Here is a 20,266-nt window from a genome sequence, read left to right on the forward strand (position 1 = left end):
TTTTGTAGTGCTAATTCATCAGCCATCTTGACTCCCAGTTTTGTTCAAAACATACATAACTAAAGATGAAAATATATAATGGAAAAAGGAGAAAAAATGGAATGTGGCATTCCATTTAACAAAAACTTTATTTTAGTATGGATATAAACCCACTTCTTCAGATGCAGTACAGAGTGATATTAAGGTCTTATGTTTATGATGCTGATGACAGTGAAAATATAACGAACTACAGTTTTGGCTTCCACGCTGAATATATGTCTGAGACACCTGGAAAGTGCTTATACCAAAAAGAATTTTACTTGTCCATGTTCATAAAGCTTCTGAGAGGCCAAAGGATGTGTTATGGGACAAAGTGCACATTTCCCTTTGAATGTGAATGTAGTGGCTAAGAGGGCAGTTGAAAGAGATGACTGATAGAAGACAGCATGCTTAATTTTTTCAAATGTCTTTTACTTCTTTGCTGCAAAAGAACCTTCAGATTATTTGTAGTTTTGTTTTCCTAGTTAGATTCTGAAACTAGATGCAAACTCAAATGTACTGGGGCGGGGGAGAGGGGGTATTTTGTGGTTAGATGATTGCAGGCTACCTTTATATGCCTCTTATCCTAATTCATTTTACAATAACAATAGTCAACTGTTTAAAATTCTTAAAGCCTTCTTACCTGCAGTGGGGACACTGATCCAAGAGTCGGTGCAGAGATATCTGACCCTTCAAATTGGAAAAAAGTGAGTGATCAAATGATTGGCTCTTACATATTGATTATGTAGCAAACAGCTCGTGTCCAGATTATATGGCTACTACAAGAAGTACAAAACAGAGCAATTATAACAGAGTAACGAAAATCCAGAACCAAGTAAACATGCACCTGGTTTATAGGATTCAGATTATGGTAATTTTTGCATCATGCACCGCATCTTTCCAAATGCACTGTTGCAGAAAGCAAGATCTCTTTAGGAGTCTCTTTTTCATGAGGCATTTAGGTTAACCTCTCTCCTATTGCAGCCACTGTGCTGATTGATTTGCTTCCAAGGAAGATCCTTACCACCTCCTCCCTTTAATTATCCTCTAGGCATACAAATACCTCTTTGATGAACTTTGGAAATTGGAATTGATGTTTCAGATCTAACTTTATATTATGTTGTATTTTGTTAAACTGTTGCAGTATATCTTTGAACAGTAGGCTATTAATAATTTAGAAACAGAATACATAGGTTGTGGCCCTTACTATCACAAAGATATGGCAACTGGCACTGTGGTTTAAAGACAGATTAGACATAGTCGTGAAACATATAAATCTGTTCTAATGGTTATTAGCTAATTTTGGTTGCCAGTAATGGAGCCTCCTGCTTCATAACCATTATTTATTTATTTATTTGCTTAATATTTCTCCTTCCTTTCTCCCTAGGGACTCACTTGTGGCTCTTCAGTCAGGACCTGCTTCCAGGAAGCTTCTCACAGTGAAAACTAGGAAGCTGAGCTCTTTTTACTTTCACATCCTGTTCCCATTCTGTCAATTTGTCCAGGGATATCATTAATATTTTGGAAAATGTGTTTATAACATTTTCTAATAATTCTCCATAGTTGTCCACCTAAGGCAAAATAATACATTCAGATTAGAACATGCAACACCCATTGTTTTTACCTGTTGGACTTGGAAGAGTGAAAGAGTTGCTTCGAGATGATGCAGGTGAAACACTGGGACTCAGTGCTGGGGATAGAGCTGCATTAAATGAAGTTAGAATCAGTTAAAACACAACAATGCACAGTAAGTTTATGTATTTGTTGCTTTTGACACACATTCTTACACTTCTTTTCCAATGGAATTTATTTATCTTTGAAAGATAACCATGGTATACAGCTGCTCAAGTTTGCATAGCAAATATGGGTCTTAAGGATGATGGCTACATGCCTATGCGAATGTATAGTATGTACAAGAAAAAATATCACCAGTCTCTTTTCTAAATTGAATCCAATTAAGACAAATTAGGAATTTCATAATTACACAATGCCATGGTTCTGACACAGGTTGTCATGAGTAATAATCATTTCCAACAAAGGAGAAAGAGTTCATTTTTAGTTATAACTTCTCTTCCTTCAAGGCAGACCTGAAAACAGAACTAAAACAGAATGCAAATGTGTCTGTTTCATTGCATTAAATATTTTGAAGGGGGAGAAAAGGACATAGCCATGAAAATATATATCAAGGCCAGAAAAGTCTAAAGCTAAAGTGAGTAATAAGCTCCCAATGCCTTTATAGGTGTTATGCCATAATATAAAAATATAAAAATATATTAGTTTTAATAGGACTTATTGAGACTAAAGACCGGATATACCACCAGGCTGAGTTGTTTGCTTGGGACATTTGATAGTTATTTGGGACATTTGTATTAGATTAGTTTTTAATTTGTTGTTAGTAAGGGGAAAAACTTTATGGGAAGTTTTAGGTGGGGAGTGTCATGCCTCCACAAGGATCCTCACTGTCTTCCCTTATATGAGTTCTTTTTTTTTAGTTAGAGGGGATTAGTATTTTATGTAAAGTTTTTATGAGAGGGGCAGTATAGATGTCTCCCCTCCCTTTAAGCCACTCCTTCCCTGCCCCTTTGAGAGCCTCCCAAGGGCAGAGCGTTGTATGAGACCCTTCTTGTTCCTTTTGAGGATTAGCCATTTTGCAAGTGGAAGGTCAGAAGAGAGGAAGGCTAGGAGAATCCACAAAATAACACATCAAAGTTGGAGTCAAGTCAAAGTTGAAGTCACTTCAGGTCAAGCATCAGAATCACTCCAGAGACTGACAGACATCAACAAGAGAAGGAACAACAGAAGAGATAAGTAATCAAGAGCCACTCTTTCAAGGACTTTGCCAATTAAACCTGGGAGGAGAGAGGGTTTGAGCATTTGTTAGTCATTAAATCCTTGTTGACTGTTTGTCTGAGCATTCTCTGATCTCTTCCCGACACAGCCAGGCACCTTCCATTTAGACAGCTAGCGTGGGGGCAGAACAGAACTCCTGCACCAAAATGATTATGTAGACTATGTATTGGTTTGAAAATAATTCCACTTGGCTTAGTATCTTAAAGGTTATTACTACCTACCTGTGGGAGATTCTGAAAGACTGCTTCTTGATTTTCTTCCTCTGCGAGTGAGGAATCTCTCACTCACTCTCTTTGCTTCTTCTAATAATTCAAGATTCTTCTTTCTGTCTTCTTCAGATATTTTAACATCTGGAAGCTGGTCATTCAGTAGGTTAATTATATGACCTGTATTATCTAAATAGCAAATAATCCACATTACAAACTGTTCAACTTTTAATATTCTTAATAGTTTGGTTCTGTTTTAATGTTGACTTGTATGTTTAACAATATTAAAATATTTTAATGTGTATGCCTTCTTTGTCCAAAACTTGCGAAAAGTGTGATATATAAAGGAAGTTCGTCATCATCATAATCATCTACTGGGTTTCCCCGAAAATAAGACCCTGTGTTATATTTATTTTTCCTCAAGAAGACTCACTATAGCTTATTTTCAGGGGACGTCTTATTTTTTATTAAATAAGACCCACAGACTGTTGCTGGTTGGTGCTCGGGTAGAGAAACCCACAGTGCTGAGTAAAATCGCAGTCACAGCTTTACTTCCTCCTCCTGAGAACATGCAATACCTAAAATAGAGTGTCCTGCTCCTCACTTCACTAAAGAGACTTTTACTTTCACTTTCTATGTCTCTATTCTTCAGCGTGCAGCATACACAGAACGACCAGGACCCGATAGGGGGAGCCAATCTTGTTGATGGGGTTGCCCGCACTCTCTGGTTACCTCCGAGATAGCAGCTGTCATGATGGGACAGATGAGAAGAATTGCCCATCTTCCTTACTGCTGTGCACCGGTGCGCTGCATAACCATCCCTATCACTATGTCTTATTTTCGGGGTATGGCTTATATTGCACAAATGGTTAGAAATCCTATTACACCTTATTTTATGGGTATGTCTTATTTTCAGGGAAACATGGTATGTAACTGTGCATGGAACATGATACACCATTTTTAGTGATGTATGCAATGGAATGAACTGAAAATAGAACTGAGTAGAGCCCACAAAACAACTAGGAAGTGTTGTTCCTTAGCAAATTCTTTGTTAAATAACATATTGAAGTGGTGCACATTTTTTAATAGAACTGAACTTGAATGAACTGTGACTTATACAGTTGGTACTGTGTTAACAGTAGTCACAGCTGTTTCCTCATTCGTACCTATGAAGGGCACATCGCCATCGTCATCATTGTCACTGTCATCATTTTTTTTACCCTAACTGTTCTACCTACAGTAGACACACTGGATTTGAGAACTGTAGCAAAGATGACATTCCACATTTGGAAAATAAAGGATATTTAAATAGTTTTGCTTTTTAAAGATGTGAGAAAACATATGGGGCAGATTACCCTCCCTATTATCTGTTTGTTTGCAGGGGTCAGGGCCATGCCCCTAACAACTGAGATTAAGCCAGACCTGGTTCCTGGCTGAAATGCACCTGCAGCTACTCTAACATTACTTTGGCTGGAGAAGTAGTATTTAACCACGAATAGTCACATTTTATATTCAATTATTTTGGATTTTAAAAGGGATGCGACAATTATGTGGTGAAATAAATTAAGCTCAAGGGTAGGCATGAGGGGAGTGTGCAGGGGTGTAACTATTATGCAACAGTGACTATCATGTGATGGTAGCTTTCTTGTTTTGGTCATTGCAAGGGCAAATACACAAACCAATAGATTTTCATCAAATAATATCAAAAAATATCAGCATATTGGGAAACATTTTTAAGGCATATAAATGTAATAAATAAATAAATGGAGAGAATCACACTATAAACAGACACTGGAAAGTTTGTTTCTTACCCACAGATGTCAAAGAGCTAGCAGGTGTCCTAGTATTTCTGTTAGAATGCCGCAGATGAGGACTAACAGGTCTGGAAGGAGAAAGAACAAGAAAAAAACACACTCACACAAAATAGGTATCACTACCTACACAAAATGATTAAGGCTATATTAATATAGAACAATTGAACCCAATTGTTATATATATATTTCATTCAAAATGTCTGTCTCTCCTAATTGACAAAAACAATTGAAATTTTACCCCAATCAAGATATTATGTGGGTGCAAATGTGTACATTATTGCTTTACATAAAAAAGATCCTATCTATCCTAATGCTTTTGGAACTACAACACAAAAATGGGTCATACTCTCTCTTCTTAACTATGCAAATTTCCCATTACATTCAGTTCTGCTTTATTGTGTATGAACAAAATAAGTTGAATTAATTGCTGTCAAAACTTCTTTAAAACCTGTGCTACAAAAAATAATTTCCATATCACTGCAAAATCCAAATAGAACCCAGTCACAAAGTGGAGGAGGATGACAGATGCTATGGAACAAGAATCTAGCTGATATTTTTAATGAGTTGAGCTACTGGGCACCACAACACGGGAAGGCTTTATTTGTATAGCCCACAAATATTTAGGGATTGCATTCTATGCCCAGTTGAAGCTAACAATGAAAAATGGTATTTGAAGTATACATCATCACAAAACATTAAAACTACACCCTTAGGATTTAGTATGCACTTAGGAGAATCTTAATTTAGAAATGTTCTGAATTTCTGTACAAGGTAAGGACTCTTCTGTAAACATATTAAAATGGACACTGGACATAAGGAAGTGACTCCATTCCAAACCATTTTATTTTGATTATTGTAAATTATAGCTTTAATTCCATGCTGAGATAAAGGCAGAGTAGAAGCTCAACAAAATAATAAAATAAAATAAAATAGAATAGAAGAGGGATGGGAGACTACAACTTTTAGCATTCCCCATTTTTGGCAGTGCTGGTTAGGGCCAAAATTGGAATTTTGATCCAACAAAATTTGGAGGCTCACAGAACTCCCACCCTTGATTTAGAAAAAAAAAGGTGGTATAAAAATATTTCAATAATTAAAAATTGCCACCATTAAAAAAAAAAACGTTGAGAGTCGTTCTTGATGACTTTACCTGGGAAAGTAAGCAAGCAAATCAAGCAAGCAAGGAACAAAATGGAAACAAGTCAAACAGTGGACATTGTAGGGATGTGGAAGAAACTAGGAAAGAAGGTAGTAAATATGGTAGACAAGATCCACCAGGCAAGGAGCCGGAGAATACAGTTGTTCCTTTGGAAGAGCAATGTAGTCATTAAAGGTTCTTGTACCGAAGTCTGTTTTCACATAGTGTACTATTTTTGGCCAATGTAGGATTTAGCTAAAATTCCTGAGAATATTCAAGTACTGCTACTTTAAATCCAGAGTTTTAAGTTGTTGTTCTAAAAAAAAAAAAAAACCCCAATGATACTTGCAACTCAGTATATTTGCTTAGTATATTCATGTAGCTAGTCCTGCAAAACATGGCCACATGTTGTATAAGCTGTTATGTTCTGGCAATGGAAAAACAAGTATGCTTTTGCTCATTTCGAGTATCTAGGACAACCATTGAAATTATACAAATGCATTGCTAAGCCAGTAATTTTCTGTAAAATTATGTATGAGGCTCGTTCACTGATAATAATAATAATAATAATAATAATAATGCTTATATGTGCTAACAATGCAGAACTAATACTCCTTGAAAGTTAGATTGATATACATCTGTAAGAGTGTGAGCGGTAAGGAGGGCACTGCCATTAAGGAAAATAAAACATCCACTCTTACTTCAAAGGAGAGATATGTGAGCAGAGACTCAAGAAACTTTGATCACAATAAGCAGGGCAATTTTAAGGGAAGTGAGTGTAGAGGGTAGTGGGGCTGGGGAGAGATTGAAAAGAGAGACACGGAGAAGCGGGGAAGGACGAGAAAGGACGGGAAGATTTGCCCTCAAATTTGTCTGCTAAGAAGACAAAATATAAGATAAGATGTGAGCATTTTGACAAGCCTGCCTGCTTGTGTTTGAAGACTATCTGCCAGAGTATTATTGACCCAAATGGCAAAGGGAAGCTTTCACCATGCAAACCGAAGTTTATGCAGTTCCCCTTCCCAAGGAAGAGGGTCAATCTACAGCAACATTTCATATACTGCTTATCTAGCTTGCCACAGCCTGAATTGGCTATCTCTAGCCACTTGTTTCACATTTCCTTGCTGCTTTGCTTATGGCTCAGATCACCTTCCTCAAACAACTTCTCCAAGAAACTCAGCACCCCAAAGAAACATTACTTGCTGAAAATTTCCAGCTCAGAAAACTCACCTCTTTTTTTGAAGTTTTTAGCTTTCAAAGTTTCAAGTGTTTGGCATCTTCGGGTATACTTAAAATGCAGTATACTGAAGTCGAATTTTGTTTTAGTTTGCTATATAGGCCAACATGGCTACCCCTGAATATTTAAATGCAATTCTATTGGCATATGTTTACCCTTTCTTTTTCCTCACCTAGACTGAGAATGTAGGCAGTTACCATTGCGTTACATGACCCTATAAATGATTATGCACATTAATCACACAACAGAGATAATGTGTGTTTATCTGTTACCTGAAAGATAGACTTTTCTCGCTTTCTGTCTCTGATGTAACTCTGTATTCTGGAAGAACTATAGAAGGTGTATTGCATGTTCCTGTATCAGCTGGCGACTCCTGGGCAGAGTGCAATAAAAATACAGTTTAAAACATTAATTGGAAGGTAAAGGTATACCAGAGAATAGTTGCAAAGAAACAATTATCACCCTATTCTTACATGAAAACCTAAGCCTAATGATTTCCCAGGTTCTGTACAATTAAAATCCTATATGCCCCTATGGAACCTCACTATTTGCCACAAACAACTTTATCTAATTCTTGATCTACACATGCATATATACACATGTCTATGTATGGATATGTGTACATGCATACATACTAGGCCTGGGCGGTTTCGTTTCGTTAATTCGTAATTCGTTAATAATTTGTTAATTTTTCCAATTACAAAACGATAACGAACCATTCTGGAGCAATTATTAAAAAAAACGAATTTTTAAATACGTTTTGTAAATGCTTCGTATTTTGTTATTGTATTCGTTTCGTTATTGTTCTGAGGTCGTTTCGTTATTATTTCCGCATGTCTGGGCCAGTTTTATGGTTTAATTAGTGAAAAAAAAATTATAATATCACACCAACAGTCAAGAACAGAGGGAGAGGGAAGCTTCAGAAGTTTTTGGAGGTTTTTTAGCGTATTTCGCGGTCGCGTCCGCCATTAACGAATCGATTCGTTATTGTTTCGGAAATCGATTCGTTAATTTTTTACCATTTACGAAATTTCATAAATATCGAACTTTTTAAAAGGAAAATTTTGTAATTATTTTAAATAATGAAACGCAAAAACCCCCCAAAAACGAATCGATTTTAGAAACAAATTTTTCCGTTGTTACCCAGGCCTAATACATACATATATGTAGTTCTGTAATGAACACAGGTATCTGAAATCTAATTCCTAAATTGAGGTCTAGTAGCCACGACAAGGAAGCTAGATTATAAATGCTGCCAATAACACAAATTATTCATTATTCTTGCTCCAGGCTATATTAAGTACTCCAAATGCCATGCTTTGAATATATTGCTTTGATTATTGTTAGCATTTGCATAGCTTAACTTGTGTAACAAATTGTTTTAGCAAAAGTTGAATAAGGCCAGTACTGAAGTATATATAGAGATTCAGTCCATGTACTTAAGTAGAGTAGTACTTGTTATCTTCGATCTGCTGTGTGTGTCAGATGTGCATTGTACAGGCCATGTTGTGTATATGAATAAGAAAGACCTTTTGATCTACCAGCAGATGCATATTTCCATCTTTATTTTCTATCAACTACACGCACACAAACAAGGGGGCTGTGTGCAACTGGGACCTAGATCAGGTTCATAGTCTTTAGTAAAGCTTATTAATCTTGCAACTATTATAAATATTTAGACAGGGAGGTAATAATTATACATTTTAAAATTACTTCCCCTCAGAGATGTTTATTATGGAAACAGAATGAAAAAAAATGTGCGATGCTTTAAAACCTAACAGATATTTATGGCACAGGACAAGAGGCCACCTCATGAGATTGCAAAGTGGATGAGAAAATTGATATGGGTTTCAAGAAAGCATATAAACTAGTATTTCAACAACTGTTGTGCTCAACATAAAAATCTAGAATGCCATTCCTTCTAACTGGCCCACTTTGGCAGGGACTGCCCTGATTAATACTCTTAATTTATTTGTTGTGTCAGAAGTGAATTGAGAATACAGTTATAATGTATAGAAAAACCACAAACAAACTTAAAAACTTGGCATTATGCTAAATGTCCTTTGACCAGAAGCTGGCCACTTGGAGTGCCTCTGGTGTCTCTGTAACAAGGTCCTCCATTGTGCATGTGGCAGGGCTCAGACTGCAAGTAGTCTGTGGTTTGCTTTTCTCCGCACTTGCATGTCATGGATTCCACTTTGAAGCCCATTTCTTAAAGTTAGCTCTGAAACCCGTCGTGCCAGAGCTCAGTTTGTTTAGTGCCCTATTAATACTCTGACATCCCACTTTTCATTTCTCTCTCTGACATTGCCCTTTTCATTTCACTTCCTTCTTTGTCTTCATTTTATTTCCATTGCTGCAAACAAAGTTCAAAATGGCAAACAGGTTTGCACTCAGTTAATTCAGCAGGATGGGAGGGTGAGGAGCGGGCAGAATGTTGCCCTACCCATCTTTCTCTGAAACCCCTATTTTAATTTGCCTTACCTTGTTCATGCCCAACACTTTTTTATTTTAAATTTGAATGATTACATTTGGCCTGGCCATAGGTTTTTAAATGCTGTATGTTTTGATATGTTATTGTTATTGCTTATTGTGTATTTTCTGTTTTGAGTTTATTTTAACTGTTTTGTATTGATTATTGTTATTGCTTTGTTTATTGATGTCCTGTGGGCTTGGCCTCATGTAAGCTGCACCGAGTTCCTTCGGGAGATGGTAGCAGGGTACAAATAAAGTTGTTGTTGTTGTTATTATTATTATTATTATTATTATTATTATTATTATTATTACCCAGTAAGCTGCTGCTATATTGACTACACACTAATGTTTCTTGGCCATAAGTCTTCTATTTAAGTAATTTGCTCCCTCCAAAAACACTGTCAACATTGCAGCTCAAAATTTGTCAACAAGTCTAACACTGTAGTTATCTATTCTCTGATGTAACTCTGTATTCTGGAAGAACTATAGAAGGTGTATTGCATGATCCTGTATCAGCTGGCGACTCCTGGACAGATTGCAATAAAAATATAGTTTAAAACATTAATAGGAAGGTAAAGGTATACTAGAGATAAGTTGCAAAGAAACAATTATAGTCTTAGGTTCTTGTAGGTTTTTTCGGGCTATAGGGCCATGTTCTAGAGGCATTTCTCCTGACGTTTCGCCTGCATCTATGGCAAGCATCCTCAGAGGTAGTGAGGTCTGTTGGAAATAGGAAAATGGATTTATATATCTGTGGAATGACTGGGGTGGGGCAAAGAGCTCTCTGCTGAAGCTAGGTGTGAATGTTTCAGCTGACCACCTTCATTAGCATTTGAAGGCTTGGCTGAGCCTGGGAAAATGTTCTGTTGAGAGGTGTTAAGATGTGCCTAGTTGTTTCAACAGAAAGGAAGAGACCATGAAAATGAACAAAATCTGGCTACCAGTATTAAAAAACTCTAAAATTACTACAGCAAAACAGCAGAGAGGAAACAACCAGGCACATCTTAACACCTCTCAACAGAACATTTTCCCAGGCTCAGCCAAGTCTTCAAATGCTAATGAAGGTGGTCAGCTGAAACATTCACACCTAGCTTCAGCAGAGAGCTCTTTGCCCCACTCCAGTCATTCCACAGATATATAAACCCATTTTCCGATTTCCAACAGACCTCACTACCTCTGAGGATGCTTGCCATAGATGCAGGCGAAACGTCAGGAGAAATGTCTCTAGAACATGGCCCTATAGCCCGAAAAAACCTACAAGAACCTAGTGATTCCAGCCATGAAAGCCTTCGACAATACAATTGTAGTCTTCTATTTAAGTAATTTGCTCCCTCCAAAAACCCTGTCAACACAGCAGCTCAAAATTTGTCAACACTTGCATAACATGACTGCAAGGCTAACACTGTAGTTAACTACTCAGAAGCAAGTCCTACTGGGAAGCACAATGCAAAGTTTTGACCATAGCTTTTTTTTCTCTTGCCTACTGTGTGTCCATACACAATTCTACATTTTGCTGGCAAGTAGAACTTGCTTCTGCATAGTTAAATAGAGACTGCTGGTGAGGAAGAGCTAGTTCTCAGCTACCTTCATCTCTTGTCATTTTAAAATTCTCTGGATATGCAGATTTCTGTGTAGGAAAAAGTGTTCATGGAATGGTGATGTGGTGGCACTCCCACATTGTCATAAAACTTTTCCAGTGCATCTGATGTGCATTTTCCAGGGGGTTTTCCCATAATCCAAAGCACATTCACACATTTTGAGCCAATGTGCTTTAGTTGATTGCATCCCAGTATGAGGAAACATTCTCCAATTCCTCTTCTGGGAAAGAGATAGGTGCCTGTTTCCTTGTAATATGAGGATTGGCAGACACAATCAAAGCATCTCTCTCTTTCTAACTTCATCAAGCAGTGATGATGGAGGTTTTCCAGGTGGGAGTATGCAATAGTATGAGAAACAGGAAACTCTTAGTTGCATCTGTGTAAATGTTTCAAAACAAGCAGTGGACAACAGTTAGAGACTAGCCCTTACTCAGATTCCCACAATGCTAGTTTCCCACAGTGAATTATTTTATCCATTTAATACCTGGAAAATGGAGACATACACAGATGCATGTAAAACAAAGCAAAATGAAGATTGCTTTGTCTTGTGTTTATACCTTCCAACCGACTGCTGTTCACTAAAATCACACATAACGTACTTGTTTATCTTGAACCAGGAAACTAGCCCTCAGCACAAATGTATAATTGTGTCAGAATGCATGACAAATTATTGTACAGTTCAACATTTTCCTATGATGTTAAAGGAAAAGTAGCGGATGTTTTCATCCAGAGTGTAGAATATTATGTCCTAGGTTTAGAAGACAATGATAAAAGCAAAATTGAATGTGCCAGGTATACATTAATTTTTAAGTTTTCAACACATCTCAAAGAACATGATGATCTTTTTAGTTTTTAAAGCCGGCTGATGTAATAAATCTGAAGAGGCAAACCCAAAGGATTGTAGATCACTGGAAATATTTATATAGTACTGCATATTTGTATAAAGTTCTCTTTGCAAACATTCTTGTCTAACCTGTGTACACCAATGTTCAAAATTACTTTTTAAGGTGATACCACAGGAGTAGGAAATCCAGTGTCAAAGTGTCACCAAGCTGGTACAGTCATTTCTCTACATAAAGCATGTCAAAATTGTTAATATTACTAGAAACTAAATACGGGGTTTGCTGTGGAGAGCAGATGGATGCTAAAAAAGAAAGTTCGTACAACCCAATTCTAAAGTCCGTAACTACTTTTATTTTATTTTTGTTCATTTGAGGGGGTGTTCGCAGATTACTTTAAGTAGCGTTAACTCTTTACAAAATACTTCCAGTGCTGTGCAATCTGTTTGATTATGAAGCATATAAAGTAGCAATGAGCAGTTCAGAGGTGTTTACAACAGGGCCTGGACTGGCTGAAAGGGAAACAGATTGCAGAATTTCCTCAACTATAACTTCCTAATTGCAAGTTCAGAAAACTGAGGGCCACTTTGAGTGGAGCTGAGGAAAAAGTACCTATTCCTTATTATGTTAAATAGTACAGAAGTGACAGATAAGACTCTGATGGCTCGGCTTTATCATCAATGAAATACTGTTTTATGTGCCACTACCATCAAACAGTAATACCTTGTCACTAGGTCCCCTTTCAGTACCATATAATCAAACCTGCCACAGATCAGCCTTCTCCATTATAGTGCTTCCTAGATGTGATGGATCACAATTTCTCTAACAGCCCTGGACACTCCCAGAGGGTTAGATTAGGTAATCATTCCTCTTTAGACCTCACTCTCAACACTGGGACTCCTCAGAGTTGAGTCCTCTGCATCATACCCTTTACATATAAGATTGCACCCCTGTCCATCATAGCAGTATCATTACCAAATTTGTGTATGATACAAGTGGTGGGGCTTATCTCTGAAGGGGATGAGCCTGCCTATTGGGATGAGGTGGATCGGCTGCTCTTGTGGTGCAGGGACAATAATCTGGTTCTTAACATCTGACCAAGGAGCTGATAGTGGACTACAGAAAGAGCATACTGGAAATACAGCCCTTGGTCATAAATGGGGACCAAGTGGAACAGGTGACCAGTTTTAAGTTCCTGGGCGTCACTTTTAAAGAGGATCTGACCTGGGGGTATTTATATGGCAGTGTTGGTTAAGACAGCACTGCAAAGATTGTACTATCTGAGACTTCTAAGGAACCAAAAACTGAATGAAAAACTGCTGGTGACTTTCTATCACTGTGCTGTAGAGAGTGTCCTAAACTACTGTATCTGCGCATGGTTTGGTAACTGCACAGCGGCAGATTGGAAGGTGCTCCAAAGTTACCACTACTGCACAGAGAATCATTGGTTGTCCTCTCCCCTCTTTGGAAAAAACTTTATAGGTCCTGCAGCCTGAAGAAAGCTCAGAGCTTTCTTAAGAATCCATCTTACCCAGCATATTCTTTTTTTTAATTACTGCCATTTGGCAGATGATACAGGGTGACAAAGACAAGGACAAACAGACTGAGATATAGCTTTTATCCTAGAGCTGTAACTATATTGAACTCTATGGTTTCACATTGATGTGGTATTAGGGGCTGTGCAGTGGTGGTTGGAGTATGGAAGGACATGTGTGTTGTTTTTTTGTGGTGCGTACTGGGGAAAGCATTTAATTGTGTTGTACAATGTACAATGACAATAAAGTTATTCAGTTTTTTAAAAGAAGGATTGCTGGAGGTCTTGACCAGCACATTTGGAGGGCAAAAGATTTGGGAAGGGTTCTTTCTGTCATGCAAATATTTCATCCTGATGTTGCAGAATGTCATGATGTTACAATGCAGGAAATTCGACAAGTATGAGCTATAACGTCTGAATATAATTTCCAAAATGCAAGTATATTGAAATATATGTATCCAATACAAAGGTTTGGCAGAATTCTTTTTTTAATTCCATGTGTACTGTGGTTCTTGAAAGCCAAATCAGACCAGGTACTTGGATGGGAAACCAACCATCACCTAGGAATATCAAGTGCTGCATGCAAAGGACATCAATGGCAAGCCATTTCTGAAGATTACTTGCCTAAGAAAGCCCTATAAAACGGATGGGGTCACATTAGGTTGACAGGCAATTTGGAGACACAGACAGACAGACAGACAGACAGACACAAGATTAATAAAAGCTGCTTACTTTGACTGAAGAAGGCAAAATGGCATGCTGCACCCCAGCTGGCTGTTCAGCATCTTCTGGAAGGGTTGGCATGGTGGGAGGCAAAGGACCCGCTGGACTGCAATGTGGACTAATAAGACCATGCGCTGATGAAAATGCCTGTTTCACGTTAACCTCTGAAGATAAGCGCTGTGGGGCCTTGTGATCCCAAGACTACAGTGGATGCCAAAAATACAAATCAAATCCATTTAAAGTCCAGGCTATTAACATTGGGATCACTTTATAATAACAAGCAGCAATAAAGTTTAAAGCAACAACTTGTGTTTCTCCTTGTGTTTTATTAACTAGGGCTTTCAAGGTCTAATGTAACATAGCAAGGACATTAAGCAAAACCTTTTTTCAACATTCCTTGAATTATTGGGTAGAAGGCTTCACTGGAGAATTTAAGAGTGCTCCCTTTGCCAATTTTGTTACATTTCATTACAACAGTGCTTTGCAAGGTCTTATGAAAAGGAGAGAAGTAGTTGTGACAATGGGATAAATTGCAAATCATGGCATTTACAAGTAACATTTATTCATGATTATGTATATTTAGAGGATCTGAATGCAGATGGAGGTGAAACATCAGGAGAAAATGCTGCTAGAACACAGCCATACAGCCTGGAAACCACACAACACTCCAGTGATTTCGGACATGAAACCCTTCAACAATGTATAGTTAGCATGGAAATAGATTTACGCGTAGAAATAATTACATATATGTATATATTACAGTCATCGGTTTGCTATGGATGTGCACTTTCCACATTTCTGATACTAGTACTATCTTATTACTGACTTGGGCAAAGAAGGGTTAAAGCAGATGTAAGCACATGCACAGCAGTTACTGTATAATTTTTATGTTAATCACTAAAACTTTAACTGGTAATTAAGAGTCTTCCTTCAGTTTGGGACACATCCTGAGTCTAGCAGGTTTTTAGAAAAAACCTGAAAACCTGGCTATTCCAACGTGCCTCCTCAGATTAGGAACCCCACTATCAAAGCCCAGAAGCACTTTAGTAGAGTCAAGACCACTCTCAACGCACACTGCACTTATACTTTAATCTCATATCCCCCCGTTACCTTTTTTCAGCACTTTTAACCCTGTACCCCACTCCAGCCGGCTCAGTTTTTTAATATGTCCCTTTGTATTGTTTATTGCCATTGTTTTCTGCTTAAACTGTTTTATTTGCTATGTATTGTATTGTTGTATTGTTGTATTGTGTTGTGCTGGGCTCCGGCCTGTTGTAAGCCGCATCGAATCCCTTTTGGGAGATGCTAGCGGGGTACAAATAAAGTTTAATAATAATAATAATAATAATAATAATAATAATAATAATAATAATAAAAAATAGCACTTTTTGGGGATTCGATGGCAATATATTGCTGAATTGTGTTTGTTGTGTATTTGTTACCCCAGAAGTCCTCAATGCCATTCCAACTGCCCCACAAAGTTGTGACAGCAAAATATAACATGTGCATACATGTGACCAAACAAAAGAAAAGAGGAGGGAGGTACAAAGCTTGGAGAGAATTGTGTGGTCCCTAGTTGTAGCCCATAAATAAATACCCAGCCAACAAATCAGAATGAAGACGCCCTGTTCTGGGTACTCTAGCCAAGCTTTGATAGCCCACCAACCAATGAATTCAAATGAGGTTTACACTTATTGGTAGGCAGTTCTCACTGGCTATTTCACCTTGCCAGATCACCAGAGTCCCTGTGAAAGAGAAGCAACCCATACCAGAAAATGAAACCTGCTATAGCTCTGCTTCTCCCCCACTCCACACTTTGCCACTCCGTTACTGTTGCATGACATGATTATGCCATAGTAAATTGTGATAATAGTAATAATAATAATAATAAATCAGAGAATAAGTAATTTTTTGTTTGTAATATACACATTCTTGTTTTTTTTGCTTCGAATGACAAAATCAGTTTCATTTTTGGGAAAACATGCCGTGCTCTGTGGTTTCTATGGTCAATTTAAGAACTTCCTGGCACGGTGCCTGGGATCCCAACTTTGTGCAACAAAGTCTGGGATCTAATTTTTTCCCACTGGAATCAATGCAGAAGTTATATGTATAAAGAATACTCAGGACCTTGAGTCATTTGATTTACATCTAAGTGTCATTACTATCTGTTCATAAAATAGTCATTTTAAGCTATGCTAAATACAGAAAAACTGTACTTCAATTGCATAAAACTGCAGTGTTTTCTCAGCATTTCTTGTGCTATAAAATTTTAAACAGATAATATTATCTCCATATATTAATTTTATGGATTAGGTTGTGATATGCTAATAGTAGAATAAGTACTCAAAAACACTGCATTGGTTTGGTCTCAACACCTTTTTCTTTTCTTACAATGTCTAGCATACACAAAATGTTCAGATAATCAAGACATTTAAGAGTAAGCTTTCACTCCTAGACAACCTTTGGTGTTTCTTTGCACATTTGAAGACTTGCATTGAAAGCCCACCATTAAATATACTTGAAGGTGGATTTCGAATTACAGAACAGAAAGAAATGCGAGAATTTTGATGTAATGTTGCCTAACTTCTAACCTATTCCTTTTTGTAAATCTCGCACAAATGAATAACCATATAAACTTATGTTTGCAGAAATAACTACAGCTTCACTCGAACATTTGAAAGTGGGCCCATAGAAATAATGTGTATATATATTTAGCTCTAGTTAGATAGCACAACTGATCAAAATTCAAAATCACTGCTAAGTTTCTACATTCTTAAGAAATAATAATAATAATGATACTTTATTTATATTCTGCCCTATTTCCCCAAGGGGACTCAGGGTGGATCACAGTATACAAACCCGGCAAACATTCAATGCTTTTTTGACAGAAACAAAGAGAAAGGAGGTATGTTGTGTTGAGGGCCAGCTTTTTGGTGCCTTGGAGGTTGTGCTCGAATCCAGCCACGGGAGGTGCTGTTGCTCCATCCACTATGCCGAAGAGCCATCAGAACTTCCTCTTTCCTTTTGGTTGCTGAGTATTTTTTTATCTTTTTTTATGATGTCATAAAATACTTCCCCCACTTCTTTGCAGTACCTATTTTATCTACTTACAGCTCTAGCTGTTTTTGAACTGCTTAGATAAACAGTGAGCTGGACTGACGGTTGGGTGCTCATGCCAAACCGGGGCTTCAAACTGGCAATGTTTCGGTTGGTAGCTCTTATGTCCGCTGGTGATTTACTAGCTGTGCTAAAGCCCGGCCCTAAATATAGATAATCTAACAACATTCAGTGGATGGTAAGATAAAAAGCACAAGAAAAGAAAACCACCTTAGCCTGGCATCAAAAGGATAACAGTGTGGGCACTAGGCAAGACATTCTAGGAAGAGACTTCTTAACCAGAGGGCCCTCAGAGCCACATCCCAAAGTTTGGATTGACAAGGAACTCTGAGGAGGGCTGCAGTTAGAGGACAAAAAGGCACCCATTTAAAGAAATGAGAGCGTGCCATATATACTCATGTATCAATTGAGGGCAGGTTTCTGGGACAAAATCATGAGTTTTGATATGACACATAGATAAATCGAGGGTCATTCTTCAGATAGGGCAAAGCGTCAGTGCCACCTCAAGGGACCAGCCATCCATGGCCACCATTGTTGCCATTTTTCTGCCCAAACATTCAGAAAGGCCAGAAGTGGCACCATGGTAGAGGGAGTAGAGAGGGGTCAGTGTCGCTTTTAGGTTCTCCCAGGACAGATTAAGAATCTTGCCTTTCACCACTCTATCCAGATTAGAGTGTGGCTTGTTTTGTTGATAAGTTAAAGTACAGTACTAACATTGACCCATGGATAAATCAACCCAGGTTTTGTGGCAGATTTTTTTTGCCCAAGTTCTAGATTTATACATTAGTATATAGCACACATGGGCAAACTTCGACCCTCCAAGTATTTTGGGCTTCAACTCCCGCAAATCCTAACAGCCGGCAGGCCCATAGCCAGGATTTCAATTCGGGGAGGCTGAGTTTGTTTCGGGGGGGGGGGGGGCTGAGTCTGAGTAAAAGAGGGTCTATGCTAGCAAACCTTTTGTATTGTTACCCCAATACCTCCATGCATATAGGATATATTGAGTATGGTGATCAGATCATGATATGAATAAACATAACAGTTTAAATAATGCACCAGTAAGGCCTTCTCGCGGACCACCATGAGAATTTCGGGGGGGGGGGGGGCTGAAGCCCCTCAAGCCCCCCCCCCCCCCCCCGCTACATGCCTGACAGCCGGTAAGCTGACCTGGAGAGATGAAGATTGCCCATGCCTGGTATGCAATACTTTTCACCAGATTTCAAAGTCCAAAGTTGCATAGACCTTTTGTAGGTAAAATGACAGAATTTTGAAATAGTTTGGAAATAAATTGGAAGCCAATGACTAGAGAAAAAGGGCTATGCAAGTCTACTATTTAGAACTTTTTCTGAAATGTTTGGGACATCCCCAAAAGATGGTTCCTTGTACAAGGCATTATATTAGTTTAGAGCAGGGATTACTGATGCAAGTTCTTCCCACCTGCAAATAAAGGATCTCTTCTCATGGCCCTTTTGGGTTGTGTCATTTGCTAGCAATTGCCAGCGAAAAGGAAGGCAAATGGGGCAGCTTGTGGTGCCCCATGCGTCCTCCCTCCTTCCCTCATTACATGAAGGGGTGGGAGAGTGTAAAGAAGACCGTTTTAATGCCACCGAATGCTACCAATTTGTGAAGAAGTGTGGTTAAAAGCTTACTGCCACCTAATGTGTGAGGAAAGCTGGAAAACGATCAATATCAGCTTAGGAGCTATTTTATAAAGGGACTATTAGTTACAGAAGGCTTTATTCATTTGATAGCGTAGCGCCCACTGTCCCTGGCTTGACCTTACTTCTTATGTAGGCTGATTGCCTTGAGAGAAACTGTATCAGGCAAGGCTTGAGGAAAACAGTAACAAATTTATTTTAAACAGGAGTATAACATGTTTAACTGTTTCTTCACAAGAGGCACAAATCTTGACTGGTTACATTAATAAGGTTTCATGAGTAATCTCAGGCACAGACTTCAAGAGGTTTCTATAAGCAGATGTAACTCTTCTGGACAACAGTCCTAATAAAACAAATAAGCTAAAAGGCTTATTAACAGAATTGGCTCCCGGCCAAACCTTGATTCTCAACTCAGAATCAATAACCCCCTGTAGTTCTATCACTACTGGGTCCTTTTCTGTAACCCCTTTGGTCATCAATTAATTCCCTGAATCTCCACCCAGAGATTCAGTCTTCCCTATAGCACACCGGCTTACTGACTGATTTTTCAAAACAGCTGCCCTGTGAAGAGGCAGTTGGCTCCGCCCCTGTTGCTATGGCAACCCAGCTAATGCCAAGCCACCATCTCCAACAAAATATATTCCTTCATACCTACCATTTATCAATCACTGTCTAAACAACACATAAACATGAGAATAAAAGTTACACATCGTCACAGAGAGGATGCACTGGCACCCTTTCCTTCCCCTCATCAGATGGCAGAAAAGGCAGCAACATGCATTGCCCCACTGCCCTTTTTCCTATCACATGGGAATTGGGAGAGGAAAGTGTGGGTAGATGCATCGGAGCTACCCGAACAACACTTTCCTCCCCGAAGTTGTGGATGAAGCGCCTTTTGGTGCTTTGCCTTCTCATTAGGAAGAAAGTTGATGAGGCCTGCCATGTGTCGTGTGATGGCGCACAACAGGTCCTGTCCAAACAGCGAAATAAAGTGGCAAATAGGGGCATTTTTTGCCCTGTGTGAAGAGGTCCAAAGTTTTAACTTGGATATTAACCTGA

The 20,266-nt window shown here is 38.4% G+C and overlaps 1 protein-coding gene across 3 annotated transcripts in view; it reads right to left on the bottom strand.

The window, feature by feature from the left end:
• Positions 1-20,266, bottom strand: part of IRAG1 (inositol 1,4,5-triphosphate receptor associated 1) — a 96,792-nt gene that overhangs the window by 40,150 nt on the left and 36,376 nt on the right. For all 3 annotated transcript variants that reach the window (XM_067462650.1, XM_067462651.1, XM_067462649.1), the window contains exons 4-9: positions 14,442-14,633; positions 7,536-7,636; positions 4,886-4,956; positions 3,090-3,263; positions 1,643-1,720; positions 662-708 (exon numbers count right to left, since the gene is read on the bottom strand). In XM_067462650.1, the coding sequence (XP_067318751.1) occupies positions 662-708; positions 1,643-1,720; positions 3,090-3,263; positions 4,886-4,956; positions 7,536-7,636; positions 14,442-14,513 (543 nt within the window). In that variant the 5' untranslated portion in view covers positions 14,514-14,633. The remainder of the gene's footprint in view (positions 1-661; positions 709-1,642; positions 1,721-3,089; positions 3,264-4,885; positions 4,957-7,535; positions 7,637-14,441; positions 14,634-20,266) is intronic.

Source organism: Anolis sagrei, chromosome 1 (assembly GCF_037176765.1).
Source record: "Anolis sagrei isolate rAnoSag1 chromosome 1, rAnoSag1.mat, whole genome shotgun sequence".
NCBI lineage: Eukaryota > Metazoa > Chordata > Lepidosauria > Squamata > Dactyloidae > Anolis > Anolis sagrei.